Here is a 19053-nt window from a genome sequence, read left to right on the forward strand (position 1 = left end):
TATACAAGAAAACAAATTTTTTCCCTTAATTTTGCCATGATTTTTCTTTACAACAAAAGAAAAAGCTGCAAACTCTAACAAAAAAGAGATAATTTTCAACAAAACAAAAAAATTTATAATAATCATAAGAGAGTAAAGGAGGAACTGTGATATAACAAAAAATTATAATTTTCTTTCTTCTTCTTCTGAAAAAAAATATATAAATTTAATCAACCAAAAAAACAAACCCTAAAGGTATACGACCACAATTTAAGCATTAAATCATATTTTTCGGACAAAAAACCTCTGCAAAACCCCTACTCAAAAGCAAGAGCATCTACTGCTGCTTAAAGCCAACATGGATTTATGACCCAAAACAAACCAATAAAAAAAAACAACAACAACCCATGTATACTAAATGTAATAATTAAAAAAAAAGAAACAACAACAACAAAACATACAAACAACAAATTGTATACGATTTTTCTAAAACAAAAAACAAAACAAAAATTTTAATTTTGAAAATTTAAAACATAAATGTGCCTAAAATAAGTCAAAAATAAAAAAAAGAGAAGAAGAGAAATTCAGAAAAAAGCAAAACGGAATACAACAACTCCTGCTGCTCCTCCTGCTACACTTATCATTTTGCTAAATGAAGAAAAAAGTGACTAGTGCATAGTAACTCCATTGAAACCAAGTTTTTTTTTTTTACAAAAATCCCCAACCTAACCATAACTAAAAAAAAAACAAGTGTTAAACTTTTGAGAGCCGCTATTCCTTACATCATCTTCATCAACCATCACTACAGCCCGAGCCAGAGATAATCCTTAAAAGAAATCATCGCGAAAAAAATTCTACAGCTCAATTTTTAGTTGAGTGTGTAGATTTTTTTTAAGTTTTTTACTTTTGTCTAATTTTTAACAAAAAGTGGCACAAATCGGGTTGGACATCGCTCCCAGAGCATTAATGGCTCAACCTAGGGTAAGTAAAACAAAGAAAAAAACAACTCCCAAAAAAAACCCCCCAAGGTTATTGTGTGAAAATTTTGTGAATTAGGCGAAAAAAAAATCAAAATAGCGACGGCATTTTCAGGACTGAGGAAAATTTTTCTTTCTGCTGTTAAGAGGCTGTTTATACAAAGAGAATTTTGTATAATGTTTAGGATTTTCCTTAGGATTTTTTTTTTTTTATTTTTTTTTTAATCCTATTATCTATGCCGGGCAATGATTTATGGTCTCTAAGAGCGTATCAAATTGTCTTGATTAATGGTTATTGGCGTTTAAAACAAAAAACTAGTTTTTTAGCATTTGTCTAAGGGAGATGAAGTTCAGATTTTGTTTAGTTTAGTTTAGTTTATGAAATTTTCCTAAACATTTTCTGAAGGGCAATGAAGTTCAGAAGAAATTCAAAAATAAAAAAAAATTTTCACCATAGGACAACAAAATGTAGAATATTTAAAAGGAGTTTTAAATTTTCCATCCGTATTTACAAAATTTAAAACAGCTTTAGAGTAGGTTTATTTGACAGTTCTATAAAGGAAATCTTTGCCAACTAAGCCTACTTCAATGATACTTCAAGTTATGTGAATATGGTCATTAGTTGTCATTAGGGTAGGCGTGGAAGAGAATGACAAGGCTTCATAAAATCCAGGAAATCCAGGAATCTATATAAGGCAAATAAAGCCCACAAATTTTTCAAAAAAAAAAAAAATTTTTTAAAGAAATTTTGGTAAGACATTTGACGAGGGCAATGTTCAGAAAATTCAAAAAAAAATGTTTGCTTTAATTTTGGCATAACATTTTTGTACAAAATTTTGAGATTTTAGAGGAACGCAGTACAGAATATTAAAACAAAAATCTTCCTACTGACGAAGGCATTCAGAAAATTTGGAAAAAATTATAGTTAATGAAATTGCTGTTAAAATCTCCATAAGGGCTATGAGGTTACAAAAATGCGGAATACTTTCAAGTTTTTTTTTTTTGTATGACGATTTTCGCAAAAATCATTATAAGGAAAATGAAGTGCAGAAAATTCGGGAAATTTTACCTTCATGAAGGCAATGAAGTTCAAAGAAATCAAAAAAATATGTATTTCTTAGTTTTGGTATACAAAACTTCAAAAGGAATAAAGAACAGAAGATTTGAAAAAATTTACTTCTTACAAAAATAAGGCATGCAGAAAATTCGAAAAAAATTTTAGTTAGCATGAAATTGTCCTCAAAATTTCCTCAAGGGCTATGGAGTCACAACAATGCAGAATACTTTCATGTTTCTATTTTTGTATGACAATTTTCGCCTTAAGGGCTATGAAATCACAAAAATGCGGAGTTCTTTCATGGTTCTATTTTTGTATGACGATTTTCGCAAAAATCATTATAAGGAAAATGAAGTGCAGAATATTCGGAAAAATTTTATCTTCATGAAGGCAATGAAGTTCAAGGAAATTAAATAAAATTTTATTTCTTAGTTTTGGTATACAAAACTTCAAGAGGAACAAAGAACAGAAGATATGAACAAATTTCATTCTTACAAAAAAAAGGATGCGGAAAATTCGGTAAAAATTGTAGTTGATGAAATTGTCGTCAAAATCTCCTTAAGGGCTATGAAAGTCACAACAATGCAGAATACTTTCAAGTTTCTACTTTTATATGACATTTTTCGCAAAAATCTTCATAAGGAAAATTATTTACCGACAATTCGGGAAATTTTATCTTCATGAAGGCAATGAAGTTCAAAGCATTAAAAAAATGTCTGTTTCTTAGTTTTGTTATAAAATTTTTATAATAAATTTTAAGAGGAATGCAGTCCAGAAAATTTCTTTCTTTGAGAAAAAAGACATGCAGAAAATTAGGAAAAAATATTAGTTAATGAAATTGTTGTCAAAATCTCCATAAGGGCCAAGAAGTCACAAAAATGTTAAACACTTTCAAGTTTCTATATTTATATGACAATTTTCGCCTTAAGGGCTATGAAGTCATAAAAATGCAGTATATTTTCAAGTTTCTATTTTTATATGACCATTTTCTTACAAATCTTCATAACGAAAACTTTGTACCGACAATTCGGGAAATTGTATCTTCATGAAAGCAATGAAGAACAAAGAATTCAAAAAAAGTTGTATATCTTAGTTTTGTTATTAAATTTTTATAAAAATTTGTAAGAGGAATACAGCTCAGAAAATTCAAGAAAATTTCCTTCTTCTAGAAAAGGTATCCAAACAATTCGAAAAACATTTAAGCTGATTAAGCTGACTATGAAGTCACAAAAATCCAAAATACATTCATGTAACTGTAAGACAATTTTCGCAAAAATCTTTATAAGGGAAGGTTAGATTAGGTAAGAGTGTTAGTCATTTACAGACTCACTTAGACAATTTTAAGTTCATTGTGATACCAAAGTAACGACAGATCAAGGTGTCTGGTGGCAATCGAACCCACGGCCCCCGCACTGGCAATGTGAGCACGCCACCCACTCGGGGCACCTTCGTAAGAGAAAAATAGCGCCCAAAATTCGAAAACATTATTCGAGTTTTAGTTTTTAATACAAATTTTTAGAAAAATCTTCATAAAACTGCAAAATGCAAATTTGCTCACAAACATTCCATTAAGGATCCGGGGGCAAACTTTTCTCATATCAATGAGTATTGTCCAATTAAAGTTTAAGCGTAATGATAGGTGACTTCTTTTTACAGCTTTGTCCGAAAGGAATGCCGCTAAAACACATCTCCTTTGGGGGAGAAGTGTCTATCATTTATATGGCTATTTACCTCACAAATGTCACCAGCATTAGAAAGGTCATAAACACCGCTTAAAGTTATTCTTATGTTCTCACCATGATTCGAAGCCAGGGGTTTAGCTTCATAGGCGGACTTGGTAATCTCTGTGCCACGGTGACCTCTAAATCTTCATAAGAGACATGAATTACAGAAGTAAAATTTCCCATGAACATTCCATTAAGGAACAGGGGATACATCTCTCATATCATTGTGTGCAGTGCGACTACAGTTTTAAGCTTCTCTCTCACCAAATCTTCATAAGGAACATGAATCACAAAAGTAAAATGTAAAATTTCCCATGAAAATTCCATAAAGGAACGGGGGATACATCTCACATACCATTGAGTGCAGTGCGATTCAACTTTTTGAAGCTCAATGATAAGTGGCTTCATTTTTATGCCGACTCAAAATAGGGTGCCGCTTAGCGACAACACTTAGTAAAAAAGATTTAATATGGCACCTTTAGTAAGGAAATAACCCCCACTGAAACTTTTTCTAAAGTTCTCGCCACGATTCGAACCCAAGCGTTCAGGTGTCATAGGCGGACATTCTATCCTCTAGACCATGGTGTACTCTAAATCTTCATAAATATCATGAATTACAGAAAATTGAGGAAAAATTTAATTTCTTCCTCTTTTGTGGAAAATTTTTGTAAAAATATTTAAAGGGAAAGATTATGAAAAGTTTTGCGTTATGGATTTTTTAAAAATCCTTATTCAGGATAAATGGTACTTTTTTCTCTTTTGTACGATTTGTTTGTAGAAATATTCATGAGGAAGGATTTAGAAAGTTTTTTTTTAATTTTGTAAAAGTCTTTGCAGGAATCTTCCAATAAAGACTAGCATGAACCATACTGCGATGCCGACGCAAAATATTCTCGGAGACCTTTCCTCACAATACATAACGCAAGTTATGTATTAGGCGGCTTTTAAAAAATATTTGAACATCACTTAGGTTAGGTTGAAAAAAAGTGCAGATATTAAACTGCCACTATGGACATACACCTAAGCCAGTAATCGGCTTGTTGTGCGCCCTAAATACAAGAAAAAAAAGTAACCTCAAAAAAGAAAATCAAAGTTAGAAATTCCGTTCTGCTTACAAAATCCCTTTATAACACTGTAGACTTCTTTAAGCCCTTATTCTACAATTTCTAACTATTGTACAAGTTTCCAGATTTTGGTGTGTTTTTCTAATCAAAGATTTAGTGTTGCCCTACTTAACCTATTTCACAGTGCATAACACAAGAAAATTGAAAAACTTGTGAATAAAGTTTTTGTTCTAAGTAAATTACTGTCAAAATGTTGAAACCCATGGTAAAATCTTAAAAATTTCTCTAAGCGCCTCTTATCCAATATCTAATAGGGAGTTGGAAGATGCCTTTCATCACATATCATTTCTGCCATGGATATTTTGGTTTGCCCAACCATCATTGGTCTGGAACCATCATTGGGATCCGATTCCAATGTCTTTCTTATTTCAACGCATTCACTAACAGTGCATAGTTTTATCTCCTTATGCGTAGTTTCTATTGCAAAGTTGGAATATACTTTCCTCCAATTGATTTTTCTTTCATATGAAATTCGTTCCGGTTGCTCTGCGTAAATCATTTTTAGTTCCAGATCTAAACCGTATTCCTTTTTGTACAGCGTCTTGCTTATGTTAGTTCAAAAGGATTTTCTCACAATGCTCAATAGAAATCCAAATCATTGGAACTATGTATAAGGAAGATAGATGAACTCTACAAGTCTGAACTATATGTCTGTTATTTATAATACTTCAATGGAATAAGTTCCACAATATATACCAACAAAGTTCAGTTAACAAGATTTTATGAGAAAAATACCTATGTTTATGACGTCAATATGTATGTAGCTTACATCAAAGTAGCTAATCATAGGCCTGCGATTTTCAAAAAAAATTTCTTCAGTAAAGTTAAGTGATGTCGGATTATGACAATTTCATTGCTTTCAGACGGAATCACAATCTTCATGTAGAAATTCATGTCTTCTTCAAGATAATGCTAGGTTTCTTTAAAAGAGTCAGAAAGTTCATCTTCTTAATGAATGATATCAATAAGAAGTCAATATAATAAATAAAAACCGTGACTTGATTGGAAAGGCTACTTAAATCTTAGTGCTGATCAACTATATAGACATTGGAAGGAAGTCATACATATACAATCAAAATGTATGTAGTTTACGTCAAAGTAAATAGTCCTTTAATTGCCAGTTTCCTAAAAGATTTCTTCAGAGAAGTTAAGTGAAGTGAAGTTGAATTAAGACAATTTTCCTTCATCACAATCGTCGTATAGTAATTCTTCATATACGAATATTCTTCATTGAATGCTAAGTATTTTTAAAAAGAATCAAAAAAAAAGTTAATTTTTTAACTATTTATATCAGAATCGTGATTTGATTAGAAAGTCTACTTAAATCTTAGTGCTGACAACTTAAATCTTAGTGCTGAGCCCTTAAAGTGCAATTTTCCTAAAAGATTTCTTCAGAAAAACTAAGTGAAGTGAAGTTGGATTAAGACAATTTCATTGCTTTCAGACAGAAACACAATTTTAATATGGAAATATTCATATATTCTTCTTCTTCATATATTCTTCATGAATGCTAAGATTCTTTATAAGAGTCCAAACAGAGTTCATCTTCTTAACGATGGTTATCAATATGAAGTCAACATTACAAATATGAATAGTGATCTGATTAGAAATATTGCTTAATTCTAAATGCATATCAACTTTATAGACATTTGAGGGAATATGCAAATAAAATCAATATGTATGTATGTAGTTTACCTCAAATTAACAAGTCATTAAAGTGTGATTTTCCTAAAAGATTTCTTCAGAAAAGTTAAGTGAAGTCGGCTTAAAACACTTGCACTTTACCACAATCAACATGTAAAAATCCTTCATATGTTCTTCATGAATGCTAAGTTTCTTTAAAAGATTCAACAAAGTTTCATTCTCAATATGAACTCAACATTACAAATCAGCATCGTTATTTGATTAGAAACATAAATCAGATCTTATTGCATATCAACTACAAAGACGTTAGAAAGAAGATGCAAATCATTATTTGTGTTATAAACATAATATTTTATTAAAGACCTAAGTCCGTTGCGAAAGGAATAGTCTGAATTGTTAAAGGAATAAAGAACATTCATTTATACATGTCCTGGGAGAGAAAATAGCGACTTTAGTGTTACTTATGTTCCATATGTAAGCCAATTTTAGTATAACTTGTTATACAACTAATGTATCAACAACAACAACACTGCTTTTACGCAAAATACATTGCGTCAAAGTTCTTTTAAACAAAGATCTCTACATTATCATTTATACGATAATGAAATTTCCATACATGTAATTTCCAATACATTAAGATTCCTTGATTTAAACCCTGAAAGAATAGGGTTAAGACATATTTTTGTTGCATTAATGCCCATAGGAAACCATTAGTGAGCAAGTCTAACATTTTTATTGAATTTGCTGCCAAATTTTGTTCTTTGCTCAGATTTATATTTGCAATATACTTCAGAGAAGGCTATAAATATTAAATGTTAATGAATAATAAATTAAGTACAAAAATCTTTAAAAATCATTCAACATGACAGGCCTCAAGAGGCATTTTAAAAATTCCCAAAAAATCAACAAATTGATATTAAAGTTATAAACATTTCTTATAGTGATAAACAGTACTATTCAACTTGATATGAATAGCCAAGTTCGAATTTTCCTTCTACATTGGTTCTACCTATCTAAGGCGTATGCTATTCTCTTTTCCTTAAGTTTTTTTTACCTATTGAATATTTACAATGCCCAATATTCAAAAATCTTCAATAATTTCTTCAACAAATCTTTAGTTCACTAAAAGTTAATCTCCTTATATGGGATTATATTGCACAGGTAGATGCATTAAAAGGAAATCTTTACAACTCCTTCCAGGAATTTCTTAAAGGTATCTGCTCACGCCCTTCATGCCAGTTGTACAGTTTTCCACAGCTATAAGCTAAAACTAAATAAATATGTTATTTATCTCAAACTTTGACAAAATGAAGATAAGATTAATGTTTTCTTTCTCAGAGTATAAAGTTATAAGAAAACAAATATTTTTGTTAAAATTTTTATTTTTTAAGTTCATCTGAAAAAAATGAGAATGTTGTTTCTCAAGATACTATGCTACTCAAATAGGTTTTTTCTTTGAAAAAAAAAAACAGCATATATCATGGGATATAGAAAGGAATTTTCTTGTAGTTTTTTTACATAATATGTGAGTGAATTTGAAGTATGACAAAAGGCATTCCGTTTGTCGTTATGTTTGCCGGTTTATGTTAGATTGTCTTAAAAAGTCATCAGACCGACGCAATTCTTGTAGTTCAACCAATGATGGTTGGGCAGACCTAAATATCCATGGCAGGAATGATATGTAAGAGATTTGAAATATGGAGTTTTTATGATATTTCAACAGGATATAGTTATATATATAATATAATATATTGGGTTGCCCAAAAAGTAATTGCGGATTTTTTAAAAGATATTTTTTTCTAAAGCAAGCTAAAAGTAACATCTGATAACTGACAGAAGAAAAAATGGAATTACAGAGTCACAAGCTTTGAAAAAATTTGTCAACGCCGACTATATGAAAAATCCGCAATTACTTTTTGGGCAACCCATAGTTATTAGAGTCAACAGGATATAGTTTTTTAGTACTTTAAAGTTGTATTTGTTAAAAAAACATAAAAACTAATATTAAAAAAAATACTAATTGTGAATGCTAACATGTTTTTTTGACAATTTTTTCCCTGACTTAAAATATTTGAAAATAAAATATTTAAAATTTAGTTCAGGTTAGGTAAGAATGGCAGTCCTTTACAGACTAACTTAGACAATTTTAAGTCCATTGTGTTACCACAGCAGCGACAGACCAAGGCTTCTGGCGGGAATCGAACCCACGACCTCTGCTTTGGTAATCCAAACACGCTACCAAGCAATCCAATGTGCATAAAATTTGTTCAAAAAAAAGTGAAAAATATTTAAAATTTAAAAAAATATTGGAAATACAAAAGTTTTATTAATCTTGTCAAAAAGACCAAAAAGATTCAGCGATGTCCCTGAGTCAGTCCGTGGTCTCTGTCTGTCCATGGAGTCTGTCTATCCGTGGTGGCTATGTGTTTGTTGTGTGTGTGTGTGTGTCTACAGAAAGTCATAGATGGTGTCTATTGGTCCATGGTGTCTGTCTGTTCATAATATCTATCTGTCCACGGTATCGGTCTGTCCGTGGTGGCTATCTGTCCATGGCGTCGATCTGTCCGTGGTGTCTCTCTGTTCGTTGTATCTCTCTGTTCGTGGTGTCCTCCTGTCCGAGGTGTCTCTCTGTTCGTGGTGTCCGAGTTCTCTCTCTGTCCGTCGGTCTAAGGTGTCTCTCTGTCCATTGCGTTTGTGTGTCCGTAGTGACTCTCTATACATGGTGTCTGTCCGTAGTGTCTAACTGTCGGTGGAGTCTGTCTGTTCCTTGTGTCTATCTGTATGTGGTGTCTGTCTATCTGTCCGTACTGTACATCTGTTCATAATGTCTGTTTGTCCTTGGTGTCTTTCTCTCCGTGGTGTCTTTCTATCCGTAGTGTCTATCTGTCCATGGCGTCGGTCTGTCCGTGGTGTCTGTCTGTCCATGGTGTCCGCCTGTCCGAGGTGTCTCTTTCTGTCCGTGGTATCTCTCTGTTCGTGGTGTCCTCCTGTCCGAGGTATCTCTCTGTTCGTGGTGTCCGAGTTCTCTCTCTGTCCGTCGGTCTAAGGTGTATCTCTGTCCATTGCGTCTGTCTGTCCGTGGTGACTCTCTATACATGGTGTCTGTCCGTAGAGTCTAACTGTTGGTAGAGTCTGTCTGTCCCTTGTGTCTTTTTGTATGTGGTGTCTGTCTGTCCGTACTGTATATCTGTTCATAATGTCTGTCTGTCCGTGGTGTCTGTCTGTCCGTAGTGACTTTTTGTCCGTAGTGTCTATCTGTCCATGGCGTCGGTCTGTCCGTGGTGTCTGTCTGTCCATGGTGTCCGCCTGTCCGAGGTGTCTCTCTGTCCGTGGTATCTCTCTGTTCGTGGTGTTCTCCTGTCCGATGTCTCTCTCTGTTCGTGGTGTCCGAGTTCTCCCTCTGTCCGTCGGTCTAAGGTGTCTCTCTGTCCATTGCGTCTGTCTGTCCGTGGTGACTCCCTATACATAGTGTCTGTCCGTAGTGTCTAACCGTTGGTAGAGTCTGTCTGTTCCTTGTATCTTTCTGTACGTGGTTTCTGTCTGTCCGTAGTGACTTTCTGTCCGTAGTGTCTTTCTATCCGTGGTGTCTGTCTGTCCATGCTATCTGTCTGTCCGTGGCCCGTCTGTCCGTCCGTCTGCTTGTCGAAAGCACGCTAACTTTCGAAGGAGTAAAGTTTGCCGCTTGAAATTCTGCACAAATACTTTTTATTAGTGTAGGTCGGTTGGTATTGTAAATGGGCCAAATCGGTCCATGTTTTGATATAGCTGCCATATAAACCAATCTTGGGTCTTGACTTCTTGAGCCTCTAGAGGGCGCAATTCTTATCCGATTGAAATGAAATTTTGTACGATGTGTTTCGCTATGACTTCCACCAACTGTGCTAAGTATGATTTAAATCGGTAAATTTTTTGTTATAGCTGCCATATAAACCGATCTTAGGTCTTGACTTCTTGAGCATCTAGAGGGCGCAATTCTTGTCCGATTGGAATGAAATTTTGCAAGACGTGTTTTGCTATGATTTCCAACAACTGTGTTAAGTATGGTTTAAATCGGTCCATAACCTCATATAGCTGCCATATAAACCGATCTTGGGTCTTGACTTCTTGAGCCTCTAGAAGGCGCAATTCTCATCATATTTGGATGAAATTTTGTATGAGGTATTTTGTTATAACTTCCAATAACTTTGCTAAGTATGGCGCAAATCGGTATATAACCTGATATAGCTGCCATATAAACCGATCTTGGGTCTTGACTTCTTGAGCCTCTAAAAGGCGCAATTCTCATCATATTTGGATGAAATTTTGTATGAGGTATTTTGTTATAACTTCCAATAACTTTGCTAAGTATGGCGCAAATCGGTATATAACCTGATATAGCTGCCATATAAACTGATATTGGGTCTTGACTTCTTGAGCCTCTAGAGGTCGCAATTCTTATCCGATTAGAATGAAATTTTGCACGACGTGTTTCGCTATGACTTCCAACAACTGTGTTAAGTATGGTGTGAATCGGTCCATTTTTTGTTATAGCTGCCATATAAACCGATCTTGGGTCTTGACTTCTTGAGCCTCTAGAGGGCGCAATTCTCATCTGATTTGCCTGAAATTTTGTACAACGGCTTCTCCCATGATTTTTAATATACACGTCTAATATGGTCTGAATCGATCAATAGCTTGATACAGCTCCCATATAAACCGATCTCCAGAGTTTGCTTCTTGAGCCCCTACAAGGCGCAATTCTTATCCAAATGAACTCCAATAGCATAACAGTTCTTATTCATTATTCTTTGTTTGCCAAAAAAGAGATACGTCGCATAGAACTCGACGATCCATGGTGGTGGGTCCCAAGATTCGGCCCGGCCGAACTTAGCACGCTCTTATTTGTTTGTATTGTATTCACTTTTATTTGGTTTATTTCCCTCTCTTCACCTCAAACCCCAGTGTTCAAAGTTTACAAAAATATTTCAAATATTATTATTGTTGTTATTAATATTATTACCAGCAATAGTGTTATATATCAGGGCTATATGTTTTTCTAACGGAAATTATATTTAATTAAATTAACACGAAGCACGAGGTTTCAAGCTCCAGCCAGGCAAATGAAAGGGAACCCCCCTCAAAGATCAGCAAACAAAAGATCATGAAGACTTAAATAAGTGAGCGTTTGCGTAAATTTAAAAAAAAAAACGTGCTTTAAAAAAACACTGAAATTTTAACGCAATGAACATGAAATAAAGTGAAAATACGAGAAAAAAGAAGAAAACTGAGAATTTTTGTATTAAGAAAAATAAATTGCGTGCTGATGGTTCATTTAATTTAATGAGCAACGGCGTGCAGCAAGGCACACCACTCATCATTGAGGCAGGCAGGCAGGCATTGAGGGCCGGCAAACATTCAGTCAGCCAACTAGCCGGCTAGCTAACTATAGCTAGTCAGACTGTGGGTCAGTAACTTATCGAAATGTTTTCAAGTTAAAATTTGTACATTTTCCTCTACACTCTCTACAACGAAATGAAAACCAGCTAGACTTGGATTTTTCTTTGTTGTTGTTGTATTCCTTTCTTTGTTTTTAGGGTCTCTTCATTAGCTCCATTTGTGTTTTCTGCCTTTTTTTCCCTTCAATGTGAGAGAATTTTAAATTAAAAGTAATTTAGGAAAAAATTGAAAATGATTAAATTAAATAACATGAAACAAGAACAAAGAAAACAAAAATTCCAGATGCCTCAATGGCAAAAAGAAAAAAGAAAAATTTCTTTTTCAACAATTTAATATTTTTCAACATGTCATGATGTTGCCTTTCATGCGCGGAAGTTTTGTCTTTTTTTTTTTGTTCAATATTCTTTGTTAAATTATAGGCTTTAAACATTTCCTGTGTGTTAAATTGAGGACATAAACACTTAGTTGGTCACATTCCATACCTCATGCCAATTTTTGGTCATTTATTAGAGCCTAATCTGTTTGGTATTCTTCAATGCAAAAATGAGCAGTTATCATTCATGTCTTTAATATGGGAAACCACAAATTAAGTTATTTCTCTTGACTAAATATGCCCAGAATCATTGCCATGTCTCTCTTTGTCATGAATGAAATGCATTGCCTGACCTGAGTTTTAAAGACTTGCAAAAAGTTGAAAAAAAAACAAAAACTTTACTGACTTGCCAAAGCATTTGCAATTATTTTGAAGTTAGCCTTACATGTGCTATGTGCAGAATGTCCTCTTTTCTTATGGCATGGTACTCCTGCAGCCGTTAAAGTTGTTATTTTTGGTTATCACCCAGCTTGGCACGCAATTGCCGCATTATGACCCCTTGGCAAATGGTAGTAGTTTTGCTTCCCTGCCTGCTTGGTCACTCAATCTAAAGCAAATATTTGCATATGGAGTGAAGGAGTAGAAGCATGCATTTCTAAGAAATTCCTTTAAAAAAAAAAACAGAAAAGTGTGGTTAGTCACAAAAAAAAAAAAAAAAACAATTTAAAAATTAGAAAATATTTCTTTAAGAACAAAGTACTGTAAAACAGCTACACAAATTTATGGAAAATAAAGACAAATTAAAAAATAAAATAAAAATATTTTATAAAAATTAATAAAAATATAAAAAATATATATAAAAAAAAATAAAAAATATAAAAAATTACTTTTTTTTGAAAAAAAAAATAATTAAAAATAAATAAAAAATTGTAATAATTATTGAAAAATATGAAATAAAAAACAAAACCAGAAACTGCATAAAATAAAAAAAAAAAAAAACAAATAAAAGCATGCTAAGTTCGGCCGGGCGAATCTTGGTAACCCAACACCATGTAAATGCAAAATTTGCCCTTAAACATTCCATTAAGGAACTGGAGAAAACTTCTCACAAATCATTGAAAGCTGTCCAATTCAATTTTAAGCTCAATGATCAGGGACCTCCTTTTTATAGCCGAGTTCGAAAGGCGTACCGCAGAGCGATACCTCTTTGAGTAGAAGTTTTTGAATGGCAAAGTACCTCACAAATGTCGCTGGCATTAGAAAAGGCTAACCACTGAAAAATTTTCTGATGTTTCTGCCAGGATTTGAACCCAGGCGTTCAGCGGCATGGGAGGATATGCTAACCTTTGCGCTACGGTGGCCCCTGCCCACCAACATGGATTCTGCTCAAAATTAATACAAAATAAATTCAGTTGAAGGGCATCATTTTATTCGAAATACAAAAATTCAGTCAAGCCAGCAAACAAAAAAAAAATGCCGAGAACCGAACAAGGATGATGGAGAGACCGGTTTACATGGGAGCTATATAAAAATATAGGCTGCTTTGGACCATATTTGGCACAGCTGTTGGAAGTCATAACAGAACACCGCATGCAAAATTTCAACCAAATCGGATGAAAATTACGGCTTCCAGGGGCTCAAAATGACAAATCGGGAGATCGATTTATATGGGAGCTATATCAGGTTATAGACCGATTCGGACCATACTTGGCACAATTGTTGAGAACCATAAAAGAACACCACATGCAAAAATTCAGGCAATTCGGATGAAAATTACGGCTTCCAAGGCCTCAAGAAGTCAAATCGGGAGATCGGTTTATATGGGAGCTATATCAGGTTATAGACCGATTTCGACCGTACTTAGCACAGTCGTTGGAAATAAAAACAGAAGACTGCATGCAAAATTTCAGCCAAATGGGACAAAAATTTGGGCTTCCAGGGGCTCAAAAAGTCAAATCGGGAGATCAGTTTATATGGGAGCTATATCAGGTTATAGACCGATCTGGACTGTACTAGGCTGAAATGTTGAAAGTCATAACAGAACACTAATTGTAAAATTTCAGCAAAATCGGATGAAAATTGAGGCTTCCAGGGGCTCAAGAAGTCAAATCGGTAGATCGGTCTATATGGGAGCTATATCAGGTTATAGACCGATCTGGACTGTACTAAGCTTAAATGTTTAAAGTTATAACAGAAAACCACATTCAAAATTTCAGCCAAATCGGACGAAAATTACGGCTTCCAGGGGCTCAAGAAGTCAAATCGGTAGAACGGTTTATATGGGAGCTATATCAGGTTCTCGACCGATTTGAACCGTACTTGGCACCATTGTTGGAAATCATAACTTAACACTATGTGTAAAAATTCAGCCAAATCGGACAAAAATTGCGGCTTATAAGGGCTCAAGAAGCCAAATCGGGAGATCTGTCTATATGGGAGCTATATCAGGTTATAGACCGATCTGGACTGTACTTGGTACAGTTATTGGTAGTCGAGTCTGAACGGCGTGCCGCCATGCGACACCTCTTTGGAGAAAAGTTTAACATGGCATAGTACCTCACAAATGTTGCCAGCATTAGGAGGGGAAAACCACCGTTGAAAATTTGTTCTGTTGGTCTCGCCAGGATTCGAACCCGGGCGCTCAGCGTCATAGGCGGACATGCTAACCTCTGTGCTACGGTTGCCTCCTGCCTATTAGCTGTTCTTTTTCCCAATGCATGTGTTTTTGTGTAATGACAGACTTTTTTTCTGCTATCATTACACCATTTCCTTGGTACACATGATTCTGTGCATCTATTGGAAGTTGTATGGATGGCTTCGAAAGCTAGACAACGGTCTCCAATCCCATGGCGGCCGCTTGTACGTACCAGATTGTCCCAATGGAGTTCTTCATACGCAAGGCCTGCCGCTATAGTGTATAACGCACTGTGAGAACAACAACAACAGCGACTTTAGCTGTTGCTCCGTGTGCCCAGGTTCGTATCCCGGCCGGGCTCTGCGAATTTCTTCATTTTTCTAGTTTTTTGCCTTTTAGGACGAAGATCCTTAAGTTTAACAATTTTTTTTGTTTCTCTTTCGGACGAGCTCAATGTTTGGAGATTTTCTTTTCAAATGGAAAAGAAGGAAAATTTATTAATTTTCACTCTAATAGGTAAAAAACATGAAAAACCAATTTCTTTATTTAAAAAAAATTCAAAAAATTCAAAACACTTAAAACAAAATTTTTGTTTAAAAAAACCAAAAAATTTAATTGTTCTAAATTTTTTTTTTTAAATAACCCGAATTTCCAACTTTTTTGATATCCTCCAAATCATATGAAAATTTTTTAAAAAATTTTTTTTCTTTTCATTTTTCCAAAAATTTCCCATTTCCCCTTCAATGTCCTATATTACATGGCTCCCCACAGCCATGGCTGTGGTAAACCTCAACCTTAGTTTGTGTATTGAGGTTTTCTGTTTGATTTCATCAAAACCTAATAACAATCAATGACATGAGAGTTCAAATAGCTACAGGGTGCTGGACACCAACAGGAAACCGCATATGGAACATAAAAACCAGAGAACAAGACCACCAAACTTAGAAAATAACGCCAAAAAAAAAGAGTTTCCCATAGCAGATGATTAAAAAAAAACCCCAAACTAATAAACAAAAATTATAGGCCTAAAAACCGCACAACTATAAAGGTGTTTTTTAAAGCCACCCAATAGGCAAAGAAAAAAAAATATCAAAGCTGCTTATTCTCTAGCAAACTTAATCTGCAACCTTTTTAGGTTTCCACATCAAAATTTTCTATTTTTAATATCTTTAACCAAAAAAAATTTTTTTTTTTTACTTTTTATTTATTGTCTTACCAACCTTTGAAGCCACATGTCTGGTCTATTTGTTTGCTATTTGCTTTGATTTTGGATAAATAGTTTAAACTAGTTTAGTTCGATTTCGATTTGTTAAGTGACGCTAATTGTTTAAGCACATGCCACTTGTCTGGCTCTTAAGTATATCGTATTTTTCCCAATGGAATAATTTTTGGTAAGAGTGATGAAAATGGGAAAATAAATAAAAATTTTGTTATTGAATTGTTTGAAAGATGTGGAGCTACAGTTTAGCTATCCATCATAAATGCAACAAGGTGTTAATAGTTTAAATCAATGTAAAGAAAATGTGATATGGGAGGAGATTCATGCCGACGGACAGACTTGAACAGAGGTAGAAACAGTGGGGATAAAAGGTTTTGATATGAAAAAAAAAATTTAAATTGCTAGGAGAGAGAATAAAACAAAATTTTGAGGAATAAATAAAAAATAGCCAAAAAATAGAGAAAAATAAAAATAGGGGAACCAACTAAAAAAATTTGCCATACAAAATTGCAAAACCAAAGTTTCGCACAGAACGAAAAAAAAAAAATTGATCATTGAGAATCTTATATACCTTCCACCATGGATGCCGAACATTGTAGAAGTCATGGTGTAATATTTCAGTTCATACGGATAAGTATCAGAAATCATGATCCACAAAGCCAGTCAAAGTGCTTTGAATAATAACACACAGTTCCTCAACGTTTATAAATTCTTTGCTATGCTATTCTTTGAATAGAAAGCAGTGAACATTGTAGAAGTCACTGTGTAATATTTCAGTTCATTCGGATAAGTATCAGAAATCATGATCCACCAAGCCAGTTAAAGTGCTTTGAATATTAACACACAGTTTTTCAACTTTTATAAAGTCTTTGCTATGCTATTCTTTGAATAGAAAGCAGTGAATGTGATCTCAAGCTAGAAGATGTTCGAAAAATCACGAAAAAAAATTTTAAAAATCGAAATAAAAGGCAGCCGACAGACGTTTTCAAAAAATCACCATTAAAAGGGCTACAATTTTTTTCATTTATTTGATATATTAAAAAATCGTTTAATTATTTTTTGAAGAAAGGCTCTAAAAAATCTAATATTACAAAACTACATTTAAAAAAAAATATTTTAATTTTTAAGAAAGCTTCTAGAGTATCTAAAATTAAAAAAACAAGATTTAAAGAAAATTTTTTAAAATTAAAACTAATTTTTAGAAAAAATTTTTAATAAAATTATAATTTAAGTATTTTTAAAATAATTTTAATTAAAGATTATTACAAAAAAACTAGACATTAAAAAATTCAATTATAAAATATAATAAAAAAATATTTAATTACTAAAATTAATCTTAAAAAAGATAAAAAATAAGTTAAATATATGTATCTGGAAAATGTAAGTTATATAGGCAAAATAAATAAAGGAATAAAAAAAAAGTTATTGGTCATTAGGAAAATATACTAAAAACTAAAATTCTTTCAGTTTTAATTTTATATAATTTTTTTATATATTTTATTTTTTTTATTTTTTTGTTGAACCATTTTGGGCATATGTGTTTTTATTTCTTGCTTCTATTTTAAAACAAAACAACAACAACACTTTAAAGCGTCTCAACATTTGTGGTGTGTTAAATGTATCAAGGGGCGGGCTGAAATGATCGCGATTTCGGCCTTTGCCAGGGGTCTCGACAGCCTGCTTTATTTTTGGTTTAACCAGCTTAGATCAATGTATTTTTATTTCTTGCTTCTATTTCAAAACAAAACAACAAAAACACTTAAAAGAGTCTCAACATTTGTGGTGTGTTAAATGTATCAAGGGGCGGGCTGCAATGAGCGCGATTTCGGCCTTTGCCAGAGGCCTCATCAGACTGCTATGCTACCAAAAGATTTTTCTTTTAATAATTGAGCCCTTACAAAGCTCAATTTTTGTTCGATTTGGCTGAAATTTAGCACTCAGTGTTCTGTTATGACTTCCAACAGCTGTACCAAGTACGGACTAAATCGGTCTATAAGCTGATATAGCTCCCATATAAACCGATCTCCCGATTTGACTTCTTTAGCCCTTACAAGCTGCAATTTGTCCGACTAAGCTGAAATTTTGCATGAGATGTTCTGTTTTGACTAACCACAACTGTGACCTAAATCAGTCTATAACCTGATATAGCTCCCATGTAAACCGATCTCCCGTTTTGACTTCTTGAGCCCTTACAAGCCGCAATTTTTGTCCGATTGGGATGAAATTTTGCATGTAGTGTTCTGTTAAGACTTCCAACAGCTGTACCAAGTACGGTCCAAATCGGTCTATAACCTGATATAGCTCCCTTATAAACCGATCTCTCGATTTGACTTTTTGAGCCCTTACAAACCTCAATGAGCCCATGGAAACCGCAATTGTTATACGATGTTGCTGTACTTTTCCCCTACGCATGTGTGTTTGTGTAATGACAGATTTTTGGTCTACATTACTGCACTACTCCCATGGTATACACATGATTCTGTGCATCTGTTGGAAGTTGTATTGATGGCTTCGAACGCTAGACAACGGTAACGTGGCGAAAGCCTTTACCCATGGCAGCCGGTTGTACGTACCGGATTGACCCTATGGAGTTCTTCAACGGCAAGTTCTCCAGCTTCAGTGTATAATGCACTGTTTCAACAACGACAACAACGGCTCTCGCTGTTGTTCCGTGTGCCCAGGTTCAAATCCCGGCCGGGCTTCAGCAATTTTTTTAATTTTTAAGTTTTTTTGCAAGTAAGGGCATTGACCTGATGGGGGTTTTCAATGGCAAGGGCTGCCGCTTCAGTGTATAATGCACTGTTTCCACAATAACAGCAAAGGGCTCTCGCTGTTGCTCCGCCTATCCAGGTTCGAATCCCGGCCGGGCTTCAGCAAATTTTTCATTTTTGCAAGTTAGGACATTGACCTGATGGGGGGTTACAATGGCAAGGGCTGCCGCTTCT

The 19053-nt window shown here is 34.0% G+C and overlaps 1 protein-coding gene across 1 annotated transcript in view; it reads left to right on the top strand.

Annotated features, from left to right (window-relative positions):
* The first annotated feature begins 210 nt into the window (after positions 1–210).
* The window catches only part of LOC106082115 (homeobox protein homothorax), a 359165-nt gene continuing 340322 nt past the window's right edge, over positions 211–19053 (top strand). Inside the window, exon 1 of the mRNA XM_059363270.1 lies at positions 211–960. Coding sequence (XP_059219253.1) covers positions 946–960 — 15 coding nt within the window. The 5' untranslated portion in view covers positions 211–945. The remainder of the gene's footprint in view (positions 961–19053) is intronic.

This window comes from Stomoxys calcitrans, chromosome 2 (assembly GCF_963082655.1).
Source record: "Stomoxys calcitrans chromosome 2, idStoCalc2.1, whole genome shotgun sequence".
Taxonomy (NCBI): Eukaryota; Metazoa; Arthropoda; class Insecta; order Diptera; family Muscidae; genus Stomoxys; species Stomoxys calcitrans.